Here is an 18,037-nt window from a genome sequence, read left to right on the forward strand (position 1 = left end):
TTTTTTGCTGGTTCAGAAAATCAGCAACTCCTGCAGCTTAAACATGTGTTTTTGGGTGCAGATTTTGAAATGTGCACAGGGTGTTATGAAAGAGACCTTGACCATTATTTGGCGCGATATGCAGATAGAAACGAAACATCTGCTGCTTAACTGCTGTCTTTCCATGGATTACATGGATTATGTGCATTAGAAATATACTCAGGTTCTTGGATGTCAGTTATAACTTAAAGCTGATTTTTAATTCTTTGTGCCTTTGACTGTCAAAACCAAGGATTAAAAGCTCACACATTTTCGTACGTGCGCACCACACAGTACCCAGTGGTGGTACTTCTTCAGAGTTTTGTACTAAATACATTGGGACGAGCTTTATAGCAAGGTGACACTAGGCAAAACTAAAGCTCAATAGCTAAATGTTATTGGACCATATTTTCTTGAATGGATTATATAATCAAAATATGCAGAAATGTGGTAAGTGCTTGAATCCTGGTTTGGTTTTTCATGGTTAGACAAATTCTATTACTCTACCATTTCATATCCTGGTGAATCTGGGCACAAATGTTTGAAGTACATCCCAAATGTTGATGATAGATAAAACTTCAGGCGCCATTTTGAATTCTTGCATTCTGAATGAGTTCACATACTCTATTAAGCCATAGTGTGGTTTACTTTTTTGTGTGTGTGACACAGTGTGTTCTGGGAAGCTTATGGTTGAGACCTGTGATATATAGGTTAAAGCATTGGATGAAACCATTGGGTTAACCCAACTATTTAGTAAAAATTGCTGAAAGGCGTATCAAATTTGAATAGCGTGATTTGGTTTTGGCCTTGTATGTTGTACAAACTCAGTTGTTATGGTTAGTAAATAGAGCTTAGCAAAATGTGCAAGTCCAGCCAGTAAGACTGATTTAAGAATATCATGGCTTTGTGCCATGGGTGAACCTATCTTAAGTTTTTCTTGGATCACCGTGATAATCAGGATGGACCTTATAAAACAGAAATAAGAACTGTCTGGTTCCTTGCAATGAGTAAGCTCAGAACTTATCCAAGTCGAAATATAATACTTGTTTATAACTGAAGACTCGAGCAGAATTAAAAACAAGTATCAGAAAACGTCTAGGTTTGTTTAATGAATAGAAATTGGATCCAGTTGCACAAATTGTTTCTTTTTTTTTTGCTTCCTGAAAATTACTTATGTAGTTTTTATTCCCTGTCTAGGATGGCAAACCTGAGCTACATCAAAAACTTCAGATTTTGCAGCTCAGCAAAGGATGAACTGGGATATTGCTTGACCTCAGTTGAGGCTGCAATAGAATATATCCGTCAAGGAAACCTGTCTGACAGGACACCGGTAAGTCCCTGTAATGCCGTCTATCCTATCCCAGCCTCAAAATCTCTCTTAACAGTGTTCCCTTTTTGTAGGTCTGCAGGATTCTAGCCATCATGTAACCGGAATCTGGAGAGCTAGCTCAGAAACACATTTCATTTGTCAAAGCCAGGTTATTATCCTGCGTAGGCCGCTCAAGCATTTTAGCAACTGGAGCCTTAGGCTGGTGAATTATAAAGGCTGATATATATATATAAAAAAATCCGTCTTTGATCTTGTGCTTACAAAAGAGCATGAAGGACAAACCCAAACTGAAAATTGCACGCTGCAGAAACATGGCTTGGCTTTTCCATGCATATTCACTTTTATGTGCAGGATTTTATTTGCTTAGCGCAAATCATGCCCCAAGACAGGAGCTGTTTTTTTAATTATTATTTTTTTGCACAGCATAGCAGTTCAGGTAGTCCTTGGCTTACGGCTACAATTGAGCCCCAAATTTGTTTGCTCAGTGAGACGCCTGTTCAGTGAGCTTTGCTACCTTTTACGACCTTTCTTGCCGCTGTTGTTAAGTGAGTCGCTGCAGCAGTTAAGTTGATAACACAGTTGTTAAGTGAATCTGGCTTCCCCATTGGCTTTGCTTGTCAGGAGATCACAAAAGGGGACCCTGCAATGGTCTTAAATATATGCCAGTTGCCGGGTGTTTGAATTTTGATCAGGTGACCATGGGGAATCTTACGACAATCCTAAGTGTGAAAAAACGATTATAAGTCACTTTTCAGGGCCGTTGTAAATTCAACAAGTGGTTGTAAGTCAAGGATTACCTGGTGGGGGGAAAGACAGAATGTTTTGATTGAATATATGGAATGAAATTTAATTTGATACGTTGCTGGGATGATAATCTGCCATGTATTTAATAAATGTGTCACCTTCTGTTACACTAAAAAGTAGCCTATGTCAGGGGTCCACAAACTTGGCAACTTTAAGACTTGTAGACTTCAACTGCATAGCTGGCTGGAGAATTCTGGGAGTTGAAGTCCGCAAGTCTTAAAGTTGCCAAGTTTGGAGACCTCTGGCCTATGTCAACAGTTCATGGAAGGCTTTTCAGAGATGGATTTAAAAGTACCATTGATTTAGGATTACAGTAGTTGGGAGAAGTCCTTTTTTAAGAGTTAAAAAACAGTCACTTTTAGTTTTCAGCTTTCTGGGCTTAGTCAAATCATTTAGAGCCTTGCCGATGAATTAAGTGTAATATATTTGAACAGCTGTACATTCTGGGCTGAGCGAGGGAGAGTTGAAGTGCTAAAATCCACAACCTTTGTGTGTCAAGACATACAGCTGAGTTACAGTGATTTTCTGCCAGCAATAAATGGTTTTGCTTGTAGAAGTTGTGGTCCCATGTCACTAAAACCATAGCAGATATTGCAGAGATATTTTAGAAAGCACTCATGCTTTTGAAAGGCACTCTGAAGATATTTTTTTAAAAAAGCTGATGGATAAGGTAAGCAATTCCAGGTATTTTCTGGAACAGAGGTAGCTGGCAGATTTTAACCATAGTGGTGGTTATTTTTTATCTTCAAAGCGTTGCTAGATATTTCATTACTATAGGTCATCCTGTCTTTTCTTTCAGTTTATGCCATATAATAAAAATCTAGCAGTTTTAGCTGCATTAAAGCTGAAAGTTGGATGCAGTGTTATAAAGGAACTCTTTCACAGTATTTAAGGCATAGTGAAGTTAATTTATTCCTTCAATTTCTATGCCTGCCTATCTCAATCAAGAACTCTGAGTGGCCATAATTTTCCCTTAATGGACCAGGGATTTAACTGACCTGTTACTATTCCTTTTTGAGACTGGAAATATTCTTACAGTCATAAAATCATTACCTCCTGCTCCTTTTTTTGTACTTGTTAGGGTGTTTGCAGAATAAAACATATGTCTTAAATCACGTGGAGGTTTAAGGCAAATTTTCAGTATTACTGAAATGTCCTCCTCAGATGGGTTCTGGAACTGCCTGCTGTTAGAACATGGCTTATATCTTGTTCCTGAAGCCAGTTAGTGTAGTGCCCTCCTAACTTAGAATGCCTGTTGAATCTAATCGCTCTGAATGTTAGATAATTTAGCATTCTGGACTCTAAGCTAGTGTTGAATTTTCCATGTCACGAAGCGAAAGGTCTTCAAGACTCTCTTCCATGGTCAAAAATACGTATGTTGGAAATTGTAGCTCGTCAATTTTTGAAGAGCCACAAGTTCCTCATTTCTGCTTTAGACAATACAGTTACTACAAAGTTGATGATGACAAGAGAAACTTCCAAAACCTTAGGTGCTCCTGATCTGAATCGAAGCTGGAGGAGGTGGACGTGATCCCTGAATGGAAGCTGCGGTTGTGAGCCATCTACAAAGAATGGAACTTAGGGGTTTAACGGCTTGGTTTTTGGATCACTTGATGCTGAAGGCCTGGGGATCTTTTCTGGCAAACTCCTTCACTCCTCTTCTGCACCCTAAATCACTTTTGCAACACTTTCACTTTGTTTCTTGGTGGGATATCTTTTCAAGCAAACTTGCGCTGCTTGTCATTCCCTTTCTAAAATGGCAGAGGTGGATCACAAATGTTGCTTGTTAGATCTCAGAGCCATGTTAAATAAAAAAAAGGGGGAGTGGAAAAGATGTGTGGAACAGAGTTGAATGGTTGCACTTATTAATAGTTTGCCTGCGGCTAGTTTGATGATCGTTCACAACTTGTTACTCTGTTAACTTCTGAAGAAGTTTAAGACAAAAATGTGTTGGGATGGTGAAGGGGTTTGCTGCCTTCTGTAAAATAAAATACATTGATAAATTTGAGAATGTGTGCAGTTCTTTAAAGTAAAACTAGTCAATAAAACATACCCAGTTTCCCAATACTTGTTTAATTTTTTTGAGGGGGTGGTATTTTTGCCTAAACGCAACTATCTAAACCTCAGTTTTTAAAACTTATTTTGGACGTTAGAACATAGAACCCCTGAAGGGCAAATCATGAATGGCTATGTTTCTTTGCAGAAGATCTGGATTTGTAGTGTGCCAATTCCATGAGTTTCATGCTTCATCCTCTTTGGCCTAACTTGCATTTAAATCCTCAATGCTGTGCTTACATGACAGATGTAGTCATGATAACTGAACTGTAGTTTATTCAATCTATCTGCTCAATGACAATAAATCAAACTAAACTAAACGTAGGAAGTAAGGAAAACGTTTGGTCAAATATATGCTGGGAGCTTGCGATGCTAGTTTCTACCCCTTTATTGTTTGAAAATAACTTAAATCTTGTGAGGAGTCAGATTACGCCACAATGATTTAGCAAAGTATTGTATATATCTCAATCTGAAAGTTGAACTAGATTGGGGTGGTATAAGAAAAGGAAATGAGTAATATTCTTTATCAACTAGAATTGATCTAAGCTGACTTGCTAATGTCGCTTTATTACAAACTGGTCTGCAATTGGTCTTGATTCAGGCTGCAATTTTTCCAGAGATTTGAAGTGGGGAAAAGACAGGCATATAATCCCCTGGGCTATAAAGTGTGAAGGCTGTCTTCTCCAGCCAAGTATACACCAAAGATGTTGGACTTCAGCTGTTCATGAGCTGTGCTGTCAGGATTTGTTAGTTAATGACACACCTAGAAGGACCAAGTTTCTCATCCTTGACTCCTATGTTTTGTTGAGCATATACCCAAGGATTTCTGGAATCATCATCTCCTTTTAATGACCCCATAATCCCTTGTGGAGTGAAGTCTGGGCAACTGAATGGAGCTGAGTGTTTACTGGCCAGATGCCCTTCTTGTTGCCACTGCGGAATTATATTCAGCAAATATATTCTCATCGTATCCAGAGAGAAAAATATCCACCTCTACCTAGGATCGCACTCACAGCTTCCTGAGTATGAGGCGAGAGCTCCACCTCTAAGGATTTCTAGAATAGCTAGCTGAAATACCCAGAGGTCACCAGGTGGCTTGTTCTAATCTGAAACATGGGTGAGAAATCTTCAGCAGATGAGATCATCATCTAGATCAACACTAGCACAATGTGATGAGCACAAAAGCATCTCATTTGCGTTTAGCACAAATCAAATCAAACCTTTCTTATAGACATAGGCCAGCTATTAGCTTAGTATAGAGGTGAATGGTGTCATTAGAGCACAGTTGATTACAAAATACATGCTGAGCCTTAAATGAATCACTGTGGCCAAGTTCAGACTTCATGGTAACTAGAAATGATGGTTTCCAAGCCAAGTAAGTTGACACATGATATACTAATCTAAAATGTAAACTTAGTTCTTTCTTCCATCTGGCATGAAAGGGACTTTCTACCACTGTTACAGCTCGTTCTCTTACCTGTTCAACATATCATTTCACAGTTGATTCGCTGTATTTTTACCTTCTTGGGACAGAATTACTCAACATGGTTGACCAAACAAATGAAAACAAATTTTATAATAAAATAAGAAGCAGTAGACAAGGGCATGGCAAACCTATTAGCGGTAGTAAGGAAGTTAAAATGGCATTTAAAAAGTGACTTACTACCAGTTTTCACAAAACACTCACAGCTTCTCCACTGTCACATGATCAAAATTTGGGTGCTTGGGAACTGGTATGTATTTATGGCAGTTGCAGCATCCCAGGTCGTGTGATCACCTTTTGCAACCTTTTCACACAGCTTCCATTGAGCAGTCAATGGAGGAAGCTAAATTAACAACTGCAATGATTTGCTTAACAACCATGGCAAAAAAGTTTGTAAATTTGGCTGTGATTTATTTTAACTGCCCTGGTTAGCCAAAGAAATTCTGGTTCCAATTGTGGTTGGAGCAATAGCACTTAGACATATACCACTTCACAGTGCTTTACAGCCCTCTCTAAGCGGTTTACAGAGTCATCTTCTTGCCCCCAACAATTCGGGTCCTCATTTTACCACATCAGAAAGTTGGAAGCTGAATCAACTTTGAGATGGTCAGGATCGAACTGCTGGCAGTCAGCAGAATTAGCCTGCAATACTGCATTCTAACCACCGTGCTACCATTGCTCCTTGTAAAGTTAAGGATTACCTGTATCTATTTTTGTACTCTGTAAAAAATAGTATGAACGTAACTGATTAAAAACTCTGTTGCAAGAGGACTGTTAAATGAGAAAATTTAATTACAATTCCTGTCTGAGAATGGTTACTGTCAATAAAACTTTCATCTGTGGCCACAAATAAATCCCTACTGATACAAAATTAGAAATAGGACCGTTTTGATGCAAGGAAGGCTATGTTCCAGCAGTCTGATTTTTAAACGAGGTTCTGACGTGCAGATGCTGCTCAAACTTTTAATATAAAACTGGAGACAATGCAGGGTAGTGGTTAAGATGTTGGACAACAAGCAGCAGGCCCTTGCCTACTGCAGAAGAATGCTTGGCAACCTCAGGCTGCCACACACCCTTCAGAATTGCACTGTAAGATAAAAGGATTCCTTCAGTATGTCACTTTGAACTTCTCTAAAAGAGCCAGGATATACATCTAAACAATAACATAGTTGGTAAAAGAACAGAAGTTTCCTCTGATGACATTGCGGCCCTCTCTTCGGTGGTGATTTTATTTTTCTTAATGCTCACTTTTTTTTTAGGATTCTACATATCCGTAAGCTTTTGGTTGAAAGATGGAATTCATTTATTCATTGGTTAGATTAAAACTGAAAACCCACCCTTCAGTGCAAGAAAATGGCTAGTGTTCAATTTTGAGAGTTAGGCTTTAAAATGGAATTCACCAGTTTAAACAGACCTGACATCTGTTAAATCAGTGGAAAAAAACAGGTTTTGCAAATACCTGTTTTTAGTTATATATTTCTAATAGCTAATAGCTTCTCTCTCTTTTCCTTTTGTAGGGATCTGAAGGATTTAATGAAAAGCTGTTCTTAAGACAAAGAATGAATCTTCTTTCTCAACTGTCCACCACCCCGATAGACTGCTTGTTTAAGGTTTGGATTGCATAGCTGTTGGATTAGCTCAGCAAAAACTAGCTAAATATTATGCTTTTCTCAGCAACGGGCTGGAGGGCTATCTCCACCACGGCTATCTGTGGACTAAAATTGGGCGTTTTGGAATTATCTTTCCTGTGCCATTTTTATTATGTGCCATTATGGATGCTTTAATCAGAGTAGCATCACTCTTGGTGGAATATGGCTTTAATTATATATATTTTTCAAAACAGTGTCTGTGTGATTTCTCCTTCTACTTAATTATCTTCCACTGGGAAGAGGAGGCTGGAAGCTTTCCTAGGAGTGATCTCTGTGGGCACATTATTAAAGTTCCTTTTTTTAGTTAAACGTTTAAACTTTCATGTGTTGAGAGTTTGTTTGGAGCTGATTATGGCTTTGCTGGCGGAGAGAAGTTGATGAATCAGTTTGATGTTATCCTTTTATTGCTGTTGAAGTTGTATGTAGGATTTTTATTTTTTAATCTGCTTCTTTGGGAATGTTATAAATGGAGAGATGAATCCACACTTCCATCCACGTTTTCAAATGAAGTTATGTGATCCTAAGAAAGGGTTGGTTAACCCGTTCTGGGGTAGTAAGTCATGTTAATAACATTAAATATGTTTTTTATCAGAAATAACAGAATAACAAAAGTTATGGTTCTCCAAGGACTTTCTCCCCTTCTGGTGTTTTCTCTGTTTGAGTTTTGGGTTTTGAGCCTGCCCAGATGTGTCTCTTTCTCATTCTTCTTTGCAGCATGTTGCTTCAGGCAACCAAGAAGAAATAGAACGGTTATTGAGTCAAGGAGACAGCGATAAAGATGCTTTGCAAAACATGTGCCATCCGCTCTGCTTTTGTGACAAATGTGAGAAGCTAGTTTCTGGGTAAGAGTATTTTTTTCTCTCTCTCCAAGAGTTTATCCCCAGTGATTCAGAATGAAAGTTAAGACATTTGATTCTGCCTTCAGTGGCTTAATTCAGATTTAATGCCAGATTTTGGTCTGCATGTGCATCAGGATTATTTAGGAATTCATTCAGTCATCTTCCTAAGGCTTAGTAAGATATGCCAGTATTATGTCGTAGAGTTCAGACTGGATTTGCCATTTTTATCCACCTATCGAGTCCTTCCTGAAGACCTAGGATCCAGGTGTGGGTGTTTGATGGTGTTAGAGGTATCGGTCACAGGATGTAAGCTGTTCCAAGTAAAGCTGCCTTTTGCAATTGACAGATGGTGAATTTGTCAATGCCGATGGTGATGCCATTATTTTTAGGAGGAAAGAATTGAAGCTGATCGAAGAGCAAGTTCAGAGGACAGCAGAATTATAATGGGTGGCCTTGCAACCACCGTGTCCCATGTTATAGTGCTTCTTGTGGACAAAAAAAGCCGTGAGGATATTAAAACACTGGTATTCTGCTTGAGTTTGATCGTGTCTTTTATCATTGCTTTAAGGAAGCTGAATGATCCTTCGATTGTTACACCATTTTCTAGAGACGATCAAGGATTTACTCCACTCCATGTAGCTGCTATTTATGGTGAGCGCTGCAATTTTTTTTTTTTCATTTTTCAAATGTTGTGGCATAGCCTTTTCCAATCCAGTCAGAAATCCTTTAGCTCTGTTAGTTAGGTATCTTGAAAGTTTCAATCCCTTTAGAGCAAAGAGCCCAGCAGACCCCAGTCTCTTATGTTTTTCTTTATAATGTTTGAAACATTATTGCTTGGTCTTTTTTTGTTGTTTATTTTTAATACTGTTACATGTTTGGTTTTGCTTTATGTTTGGTTGGCCGCCCAGACTTACTTTACTGAAATGGGTAACCATATACATTTGCAAAATAAAGAAAGAGAAGAAAAAAGCAGCATTACAAAAAAAAATAAATTCCTTCATTAAGGAATATTTTTGTTGGAAATGAATGGGGATATAAAACTACCAGCTGCTTTGGAAGCCAGTACCGAGACCATCTCTATTTCACTTTCTTCAATAAAAATAGGCATACCAATATTTAAATAAAATATTTTAAATGCTATTTAAGAATTAATAATACATTCTGTGTAAACCAGGGGTCTCCAACCTTGGTAACTTTAAGCCTGGTGGACTTTCAAGCAAAGCTGGCTGTGGAATTCTGGGAGTTGAAGTCCACCTGGCTTAAAGTTGCCAAGGTTGGAGACCCCTGGGGTAAACGACAGGAGTGACATATAAAAAGTGAACTTGGAAAAGGAGAATTTGCATTTTAAAAACCTACATCCGACCACTGTATCTGACCAGGGAAAGGATGATTTGCGTTTAAAAAAAGATTAACCAATTTACATTAAGAGCTAGGAAAAATTAAGGAGGATATGGAAAAATTATGAGATACTGTGGTGTCAAGTGGCTAGGCAGCTGGGATGATGGAGAACTCTCGGAGACGTGATGAAGCAATGTTACAAAGGCCACAGTTCGCCCAGGGGTATGAAGCAAATTTCAAGGCAACATAGCTTTTCTCTGAACTGCAGCTTGTGATTATTTGAGTTTTTTTCCAGAAGGAAATAGATAGTAGGTTATCTTGGTTTTTGACTTGGCAGTGAACAGGTTTTAAAATCATTTTGGCTCCTTCAGTTCCTTGCCTTACCTTGAGGAAGTGTGAGCCTTATTCTACAAATTTACATTGATGCTCTTGGCAATATCAAGTCATCAATGTTTGAACATTTGAGGGCAAATTCCTTCCTTGGAAGTTGCTTGGTTAGTTTTCCCCCAAGTTCCTAAATAAAGGATGGTCCTTGCTGTGTGCTTTCTGTTGATATTCATCTCTGACCCTCAGGAATAAGGCAACAACCTCGTTTATTATTGCTGGACATTCTCTTGCTCAGCTCTGAATCTAATAATTGCTAAAACTTGGAGAGTTACAGGTAGTTCTTGACTTACAGCAGTTCATTTAGTGACCATGCAAAGCGACTTATGACCATTTGTTCACATTTATAGCCATTGCAGCATCCCCACGGTTTTTATATTCGGATGTTTGACTGCTGAGTCACATTTTACGACGGCTGCAGCGTCCTGGGGAGTCATGCAATCCTCTTTTGCGATCTTCTGAACCAGCAAAGCCAATGTGGGAAGCCAGGTTCACTTGACAGCCGGGTGACTAATTTAACCGCTGCCGCGATTCAGTTAACAAATGCGACAAGAAAAGCCATGGAATGGTGGCAGAGCTCCCTCAACCAATTTCTTGCTTTGCAACGTAAAGTTTGGCCTCCATTGTGGTCGTTGAGGACTACCTGTATCACACAGTCTGCACAGGAAGGATAAGGAGAAAATCCTTACGCTCTCAGACCGATTCTGAAAATGCAACGTGCTTTTTAAAAAACAAAAAACACAGCCGCATGCTCTCCTTTGGGTGATAATGAGCAAATTTCTTTCCTCCCCAGGACAAGCCCCGTTAATTGACTTGTTGGTCTCCAAAGGAGCTGTTGTCACTGCCACGGATTACCACGGGTCAACACCCCTTCATCTCGCCTGTCAAAAGGGATATCAGAATGTTACAGTAAGCAACAAACCGTTTGTGAATCCTGTTGTGCTATGTGTAACTTCATGTTTATTTACAGACAGACACAAAAGAACATCTACGTAGGTGTTTTTCACTTGAAAGCAAAATCTGGGCTCAGTTGCTTTAATAGTGGAATGATGGCTTTTTTGTCTAATCAACTAGGCCAAGAAGGAATTCTATTCTATTCTATTCTATTCTATTCTATTCTATTCTATTCTATTCTATTCTATTCTATTCTATTCTATTCTATTCTATTCTAAATACAAGTAGTCCTCGACTTACGGCAGTAATTGAGCCCAAATTTTCTGTGGCTAAGCAAGACTTGTAACACACTTGTTAAGTGGGGCCGTGGTGGCTCACATGGTAAGACAGTGGCTTGCACGCTGCTGAAGTCGGCAGCTTGGAGGTTTGATTCCCGTGAGTGAATAATCTGCGCAGGGATAAGAAAGGAGCCTCCCCTGAATGCCTACCGGCATTCAGGCATCCCGCGGGTAAAGATAACACTGCCCGAAAAAATTCTTTCCACAGAGGGAGTCAGCTACCTTGGGTGATCGCTGGCTAACACGTGCCATACCCTAAATAAATAGTTGTTAAGTGAATTTGGCTCCCCTGTGGACTTGGCTGGTTAAAAGGTCGCAAAAGGGGATCACGTGACTCCATGACACTGCAACCGTCATAAATACATGCCAGTTGCCAAGCATCTGAACTTTGATCACATGACCACGGGGATGCTATCACAGTCCTAAGTGTGGAAAACGGTCGTAAGCCCCATTTTTCAGTGCTGTTTTAACTTCAAGCCCTAATCTGACCCTCACTTTCTTCAGTCTCAGCTGGGTGGACTATCCCTCCCAGAGTCCTCATAATATGTTCATATTAACTGAGGAATTCTTTGCTAACCGTTGGCTTCTATTCCCTGTCCTTGCCTATCCTCTTAACAGTTGGTGGCCCCAGTTTACCTAATGGAAGTGTTGGCCCTGCATATGGAAAAAAAAATGCTTTCATGCTGACGCTGGCCTGCAGCCCAAAGAACGGATGCATTTGGCCTTCACTTCTTCTGTGCTCGCTTCCTCTTATCTTTTGCAGGGAATGCAATAACATTTCCATAAATAGCCAGACACAAATAAAACATTTTGATTGATGAAGCTGCATCTTCTACCATTTTGGGGGATTCAGGAATTGGGGGGCTGGGGAGGTAGACTGGAGAAAACAGTTCATTGTTGTATAATGTACATTCCATGAAAAGTGCTTCAGATGTTTCCAAAGTCATTCATTACCGAATTGTTCCAGCTACCTCTGCTCTTGACCACCGTCAGGTTTCTTGATGCTCTTAACTTAAAAGTTCTTTTAATAAAAGAGAAAGCTGCATCAGAGCAAAATGCCAGCTTTCAGAATCATTTTTATTGGCAACAGTGTCATTGGGCCTTCACTGATATGGTGAAGAACACTGTAGAAGGACTTATTTATTTAGTAAACGGAAGTCTTGGCACTCATCATTTCTCCTTTGGCAACCCTTGAATGGCTGACATGAGTCAGCCATTTTGTGCCTGTGCCTTCTAGATGCACAAATAGGCAGCTCAGGGGCTGTACCTCAATTAGACTGGATCCTGGAAATTTCATCATCGTTATCATCCATAATAACCTGTGAATTTTGCAGGAGGTGGTAGCTCTTGGGTGAGCTTCTTCATCTTGTGGCATTATTCTAGTTGGCAAAAGTAGCGTGCAAGATTCTTTGGAAGTGAGTGTGGATGGAGGTGTGAAAAATGGAAAGAGGATGTAAAAGGCAAAGGCCATGCATGAAACCCATTCTTGGAACAGTTGGATGCAAAATTACAGAGTAGCTTGAAATCTCTTGAGTTGGTGCTAAGCATTATTTAAGGTGACTTTTTGAAGGAAAGCAGTGAAGTCCCTTTTTGCCAGAAATTATGTATTAATTTAACAGAATAACGAAGTTGGAAGGGGCCTCTTCTAGTCCAATCCTCTGCTCAGGCTGGAAATTCTGTACATACCATTTCAGACAAATGGCTATCCAGCCTCTTAAAAACCTCCAGTGACGGAAAACCCACAATGTCTGGAGATAAGTTGTTCCACTGATTAACTTAGCTTAAGGAATTTTTATTTTCTGTAGCTGTTCTTTGAAGTGCTAAGAAGTGTTTAGCTATTGGTAGGGAGGTCTGGGTAGCTCGGTAGTAACTCTACCTTGGTTTTTCAGTAGTGCAAAATGAGATGTTTTCATGCCAGTTTGCAACTCGGTCAAAAAAAGGTAGCTGAAAGGGAAGATGGGAATTAGTCATTTCATTTGATTTCAGAAATGATAAGATGCCCAGTAGATACCAGCCTGTTATGACTTCTTCTCTGGATAACATTGGCTTTTTCCTTTTATTTTCAGCTCCTCTTGTTACATTATAAATCAAGCACGGAAGCCCAGGATAATAATGGCAACACTGCACTCCATTTAGCCTGCATTTATGGGCATGAGGACGTAAGTAGATCATTTAAAACAGCAGTTCTTATAGGTGTCCTTCTGTTCTGCAATTCAAGGGTCTCCAGTCTTGTCAACTTTAAGACTAGTGGACTTCAACTCTCAGAATTCCTGGCTGAGGAATTCTGAGAGTTGAAATCTGAAAGTCTTAAAATTGTCAAGATTGAAGTCGCCCGCTGAAGCTAATAAGTGTCATTTGGACCATAACTTTCTTTTCCATCTCATTTGAGGGGCAAGCAAATTCCAAATGTTTTAGTTTCTTCTCCTATCAAGTGTTCAGTTATTCTTGCAGATACAAAACATAAAAATAGGCTATTAATTGATTTAAATTATTTTTACACCATTCTTTCTCCATTTCCTGTGCTCAAGACATCACTACTAGCTGTTCAAGATTTCTCTGAAACACATTAAATCCAATGCATGCTAACACAAAATTGCAGTAATTAAAACATTCCATGGGGGCCTTCCGGTTTGAGCTTCTTCAGCGACAGACCGAAACCTCGTTTCTGCGAGGCTTCGATCCGTGCTCGCCGCTGGAGCGCCCCGAGCCGGCTGGTTTCGGGGCTAAGCCACCCCGTAGAGGTGGTGAAGAGGGGGGAGACTGCCAGCAGGGTTGAGGAGAGCAGCATCTCTCCTCCCCAGCTGGCCATTACTCCCTTTTCCAAAGGCAGTTACAGCGGTGGTCAGAAATGGCCAACACAAAGAAGAACTCGACAGGAAAAGAATGTGCAGGAGGAAGAATAGAAAAGAAAGTTTTGGTTGACTGGGTCAAACAGTAAAAAGCAACAAATAAGGTACCCTGGAATTGAAACTGTTAAAAAACAATAACATTGTTCCCTAAGAAGATTTTTAAGCTGCGAAGGAGAGAGAAAAGGGAAAAGATTTGGTTTTTTCCTTTTCCTATACTGACAGCTGAGAGACCTAAGCAAGAAATTGGAAAAAAATCCACTTTGACATCAATAGGCATTTAATGCTGAAAATAAAAAGTCAAAGGGATAATAAAGATTTCTGGATAATTAAAAGCTTTTGAAAACAGGAAAGGAGAGAAAAAGAATAAAAGGGTAGGATCTGGAAGGGAGGAGACTGCCTGGAATTAAAAAAGAACTTATAGCAAAATCTCAACAAGACTTCCAAAAGATACATTCTAACTGAAATATCGCAACAAAAACCCCAGGAAGAGAAAGTCGAAAAAGAAATAAGAAGATATAACTCGGGACTATCTGGATTACTTGATGATTTCTAGATTCTTGGTTATTGTTTTGAATGACAAAAATCAATCGGGTGGTTGTTTAAAACTGTTTAAAATGGCTCCACTTTTAGAAGAACTGAAAATGGAACTTAAAAAGTACAAAGAAGATGCACAAGAAGGGAGAGGTTATTTTGGCTTCATATTTCAGTTTTTAGAAATGGAGATTTGGAATTATGAGAAACAACAAGAAATGCCTGCAGAACAAGAAGATTGCGACAAAGAAGAAGCCATCTTTAATGAACAAGTAATCTTAGGTGGGGGGAAAAAAGGAAAGGGGGGAAAGAGAATGGAAAGTTTAAGATTGGGAAAAACAACTCCAAAAAAAATAAAAAAGAGTGAAAAATAAGTATAAAATCAGAAAGCAACAGAAGAGGGAAATGCAGAAGAGAGAATTAGAACTAGAGAGACAAGGGGGTAAAAAGGGGAGGGAGAAGATGAGAGGGAAGAAAGAAAGGAAAAGAAGTTATAAAGGACAGAAGCAAAACATAGAGAAACAGGGCCTATTTAGAGATAATGGGTGAAAACTTAATGGAAAAAGGAATTCTGCAAAGGTACATAAGATAGTATGGTTATATTAGAAGCAGAAATAATTTTAGAAAATATGAAACAGTGTATGATTAAAATGTCTGATAAAATAGCTATCGTGATTCAGTGGAATGCTTGTCAATGAATAATTGTAATGAAAGGTATATTTAATGATTTATAAAACATATGTGAAGAGAAATAAGGGAAAAATTAATTATGGAGATTATATATGTTTTTAAGGAAGTATGATATTTAATTGAAAAGAAGTGTTAAAGATGTTAAGATTTTAATGATTATTAATGAAAAAAACTGAACTGGAATGGAATGAGGATTTATAATTACATATATTTACAATCTTTCTTTTTTAAAAAAAGAATATAGTGTGTATTATAAGAATGTACTAAGCAGAATTCGATTGGAAGTTATGTATTATGTATTATATTGAAGGTCATAAATTTAAGGTATATATTGAAATTTAAATAAGAGTTGAATGGATGTAATTAAATGATATAAAGGTGTCATATTCCAATTAGTAACTACAGGAGAAAATTTGTTTAATGAGAAAAGATAATATGAAATTGAAACAGAACAGACAAAAGTATAAATACAATGATTTGAATTGAGATGAGATAATTAAAATAAAATTGAGAAAATTAAAAGAGGGGAAAAACTATATAGAAAATGTAAAATAGTATAAGATATGGAATAGATAGAACACAAAAAGGAGCATAAAATTGAGTTTTGTGTCTGTATAAAGAAGTTCAACCCGGGACCATGCTATTTTCAAAAAAGATGTTTTAGTTGTATTGTGTATGTGTGAAAACCCAAATAAAACTTTATTTTAAAAAAAGAACATTCCATGGGGGTAAAAAATCCAAAGATAGTCTGGATGAAGACATGGGTGTCTTTTGACAGTGGGTTTGTTGCTGTTGTGGTTCTTTGAAAGTCAAAATCTTGAGGGAAATGTTTAGAACAGGCAACCTCCTTGCTCTTTTGTTATATGGAAAAAATGTGTGAATTGTGTGCATGGTGTGCTTAAGCTTGTTGTGTGTGTGTGTGTGTGTTGTCTGAGAGGAAGCATTCATGGCACAGCAGGATTAATCCCTGGATAAATAAATCTCTGGATGGATAAAATGCAAAGCAGCAGCTTCCATCGGGCTGTGTATAAGCCATGGCTTTCATGCAAAGTTCTTATCTTGGCTGTTCTTTTTTAACTTCGTAGTGCGTCAAGGCTCTGGTTTATTACGATGTCCATTCTTGCAAGTTAGATATTGGTAATGAAAAAGGAGACACTCCTCTTCACATAGCTGCTCGCTGGGGCTACCAAGGGATCATCGAAGTCCTCCTGCAGAATGGAGCCAACCCAGGCATTCTGAACCGGATGAAAGAGACACCTGTGCAATGTGCATTAAATTCAACGGTACTTTTTAACCAACTAGAATGTTCTTAGGATGCTTTGAAGCCAAGACATCCTGCATATTCTCACTGTTTAATTGCAGAGAGGGCAGAGTCCTTAGCGGGTACTACAACAATAATTAAATAAAAGAGCCAAAGTGACACACTGGTTAGAATGCAGTATTGCAGGCTGACTCTGCCTACAGCCTGAAGGTCAATCCTGACTGGCTCAAAGTTAGTCTAGCCTTCTATCCATCCGAAGTTGGTAAAATGAGAACCCAGATGTTGGGGGAAATATGCTGACAGTGTAAACTGCCCAGAGAGTGCTATAAAGCAGGGTGCTCCAACCCTTGGGTCGTGGGCCACAACTTTTGTAGTGCCCCCCACATGATCTGTTCTTTCTTTAGACATATTTTGTTCTGGTTTTTAAGGAGAACTTATTTTTAAAAAAGAAACAGCTTTGCACCGCCATTTGAAAGTAGCTTCTGATTGCTAATGTTGGAGAAAGGTCGTAGTTGTGTTTTATACATACTCATACACACAGAAGAGCTAAAAGAGAACTATAGAATCTCCATCTATGTACTCTTATATTTGCTTTTATGCACAGTAAAAGTCCTCAAAGTTTTCCTCTTTGTTTTTTTTAGCATCTTCAATACAAATTAATAAAAACAAGCAGTCTTGTGACATCTTAAAAACCTAAGCAGTTCAAGTTTATTACCATTCTGCTTGGCTTAACTTTGCCTAAATTTATGTTGTGAAGCTATAAACAAACTGTGTGACTTTTGAAATGCATTTGACTAGCTTCTCTTAAGTTTTCTGAAAACAGACTTTATTGTAATTTAGCACCATCTGTGAACCTAGTTTATTTATTTGCTGGTAGCATATATGATATCCAGGTGGTTAATTTCTTGAGATCTGCACTTCTTGCTCATTGGGTTTTAATCTCTCTGCAGATTGTTTCCTTAATGGAACTGAACTACCTCACTTTTGAAAAAGGACAACATGCTTCTCAGGTAATTCAAAGAATTGGTCCCAACTCTTAGCTTAAAAATATCCTCCTGATCAGCTGTTAAATAAATGAGGAATGCAGCCAACTTTCTCCTTTTGATTTCTTTATGGGGTCCAATAGTCACCTGTCCGATCTTCCTCGTCTTGTGAAGACACCATCAGCCAAGTATCATCCACCTCCAGTTTATCTTTCATAATACCAGTGACAACAGTGACACCAGAAGAAACCAAATCTAATTATAAAGAGGTAAGCTGATTAACTAGTGAGCATTTGGCAGGGCAGCCCAAGCTCGAATATAACTCCCGTTTTGTCGCTCCTTCTTAAATAGCATCAGGCTCCGTCCGTTTGATTGGAAGATTCAGGAGGCCGAGAATACATAACATGCCCCTTATGTGTTGCTAACTTCAGATTTCAGAAGGAAGATTGAAGTAGATGAATATAGAAGATGAAATACAGAAGATGAAAGATGCACAGATGTATACTGGGGAAGGGGGAAGAGGATGATCTTTTTAACGGGAGCTTAAAGGATCAAAATTGTTAGGCATCTCATAAATTTTAGAAGAGAGAG

General features: G+C 38.6%; 1 protein-coding gene across 3 annotated transcripts in view; it reads left to right on the top strand.

Annotated features, from left to right (window-relative positions):
* Positions 1-18,037, top strand: part of ANKRD27 (ankyrin repeat domain 27) — a 45,038-nt gene that overhangs the window by 13,681 nt on the left and 13,320 nt on the right. For all 3 annotated transcript variants that reach the window (XM_087940642.1, XM_087940644.1, XM_087940643.1), the window contains exons 12-20: positions 1,216-1,348; positions 7,208-7,300; positions 8,054-8,181; positions 8,747-8,829; positions 10,694-10,809; positions 13,199-13,291; positions 16,288-16,485; positions 17,414-17,473; positions 17,590-17,715. In XM_087940642.1, coding sequence (XP_087796768.1) covers positions 1,216-1,348; positions 7,208-7,300; positions 8,054-8,181; positions 8,747-8,829; positions 10,694-10,809; positions 13,199-13,291; positions 16,288-16,485; positions 17,414-17,473; positions 17,590-17,715 — 1,030 coding nt within the window. The remainder of the gene's footprint in view (positions 1-1,215; positions 1,349-7,207; positions 7,301-8,053; positions 8,182-8,746; positions 8,830-10,693; positions 10,810-13,198; positions 13,292-16,287; positions 16,486-17,413; positions 17,474-17,589; positions 17,716-18,037) is intronic.

This window comes from Pseudonaja textilis, chromosome 11 (genome assembly GCF_049901715.1).
Source record: "Pseudonaja textilis isolate UNSWEBS1 chromosome 11, rPseTex1.2, whole genome shotgun sequence".
Taxonomy (NCBI): Eukaryota; Metazoa; Chordata; class Lepidosauria; order Squamata; family Elapidae; genus Pseudonaja; species Pseudonaja textilis.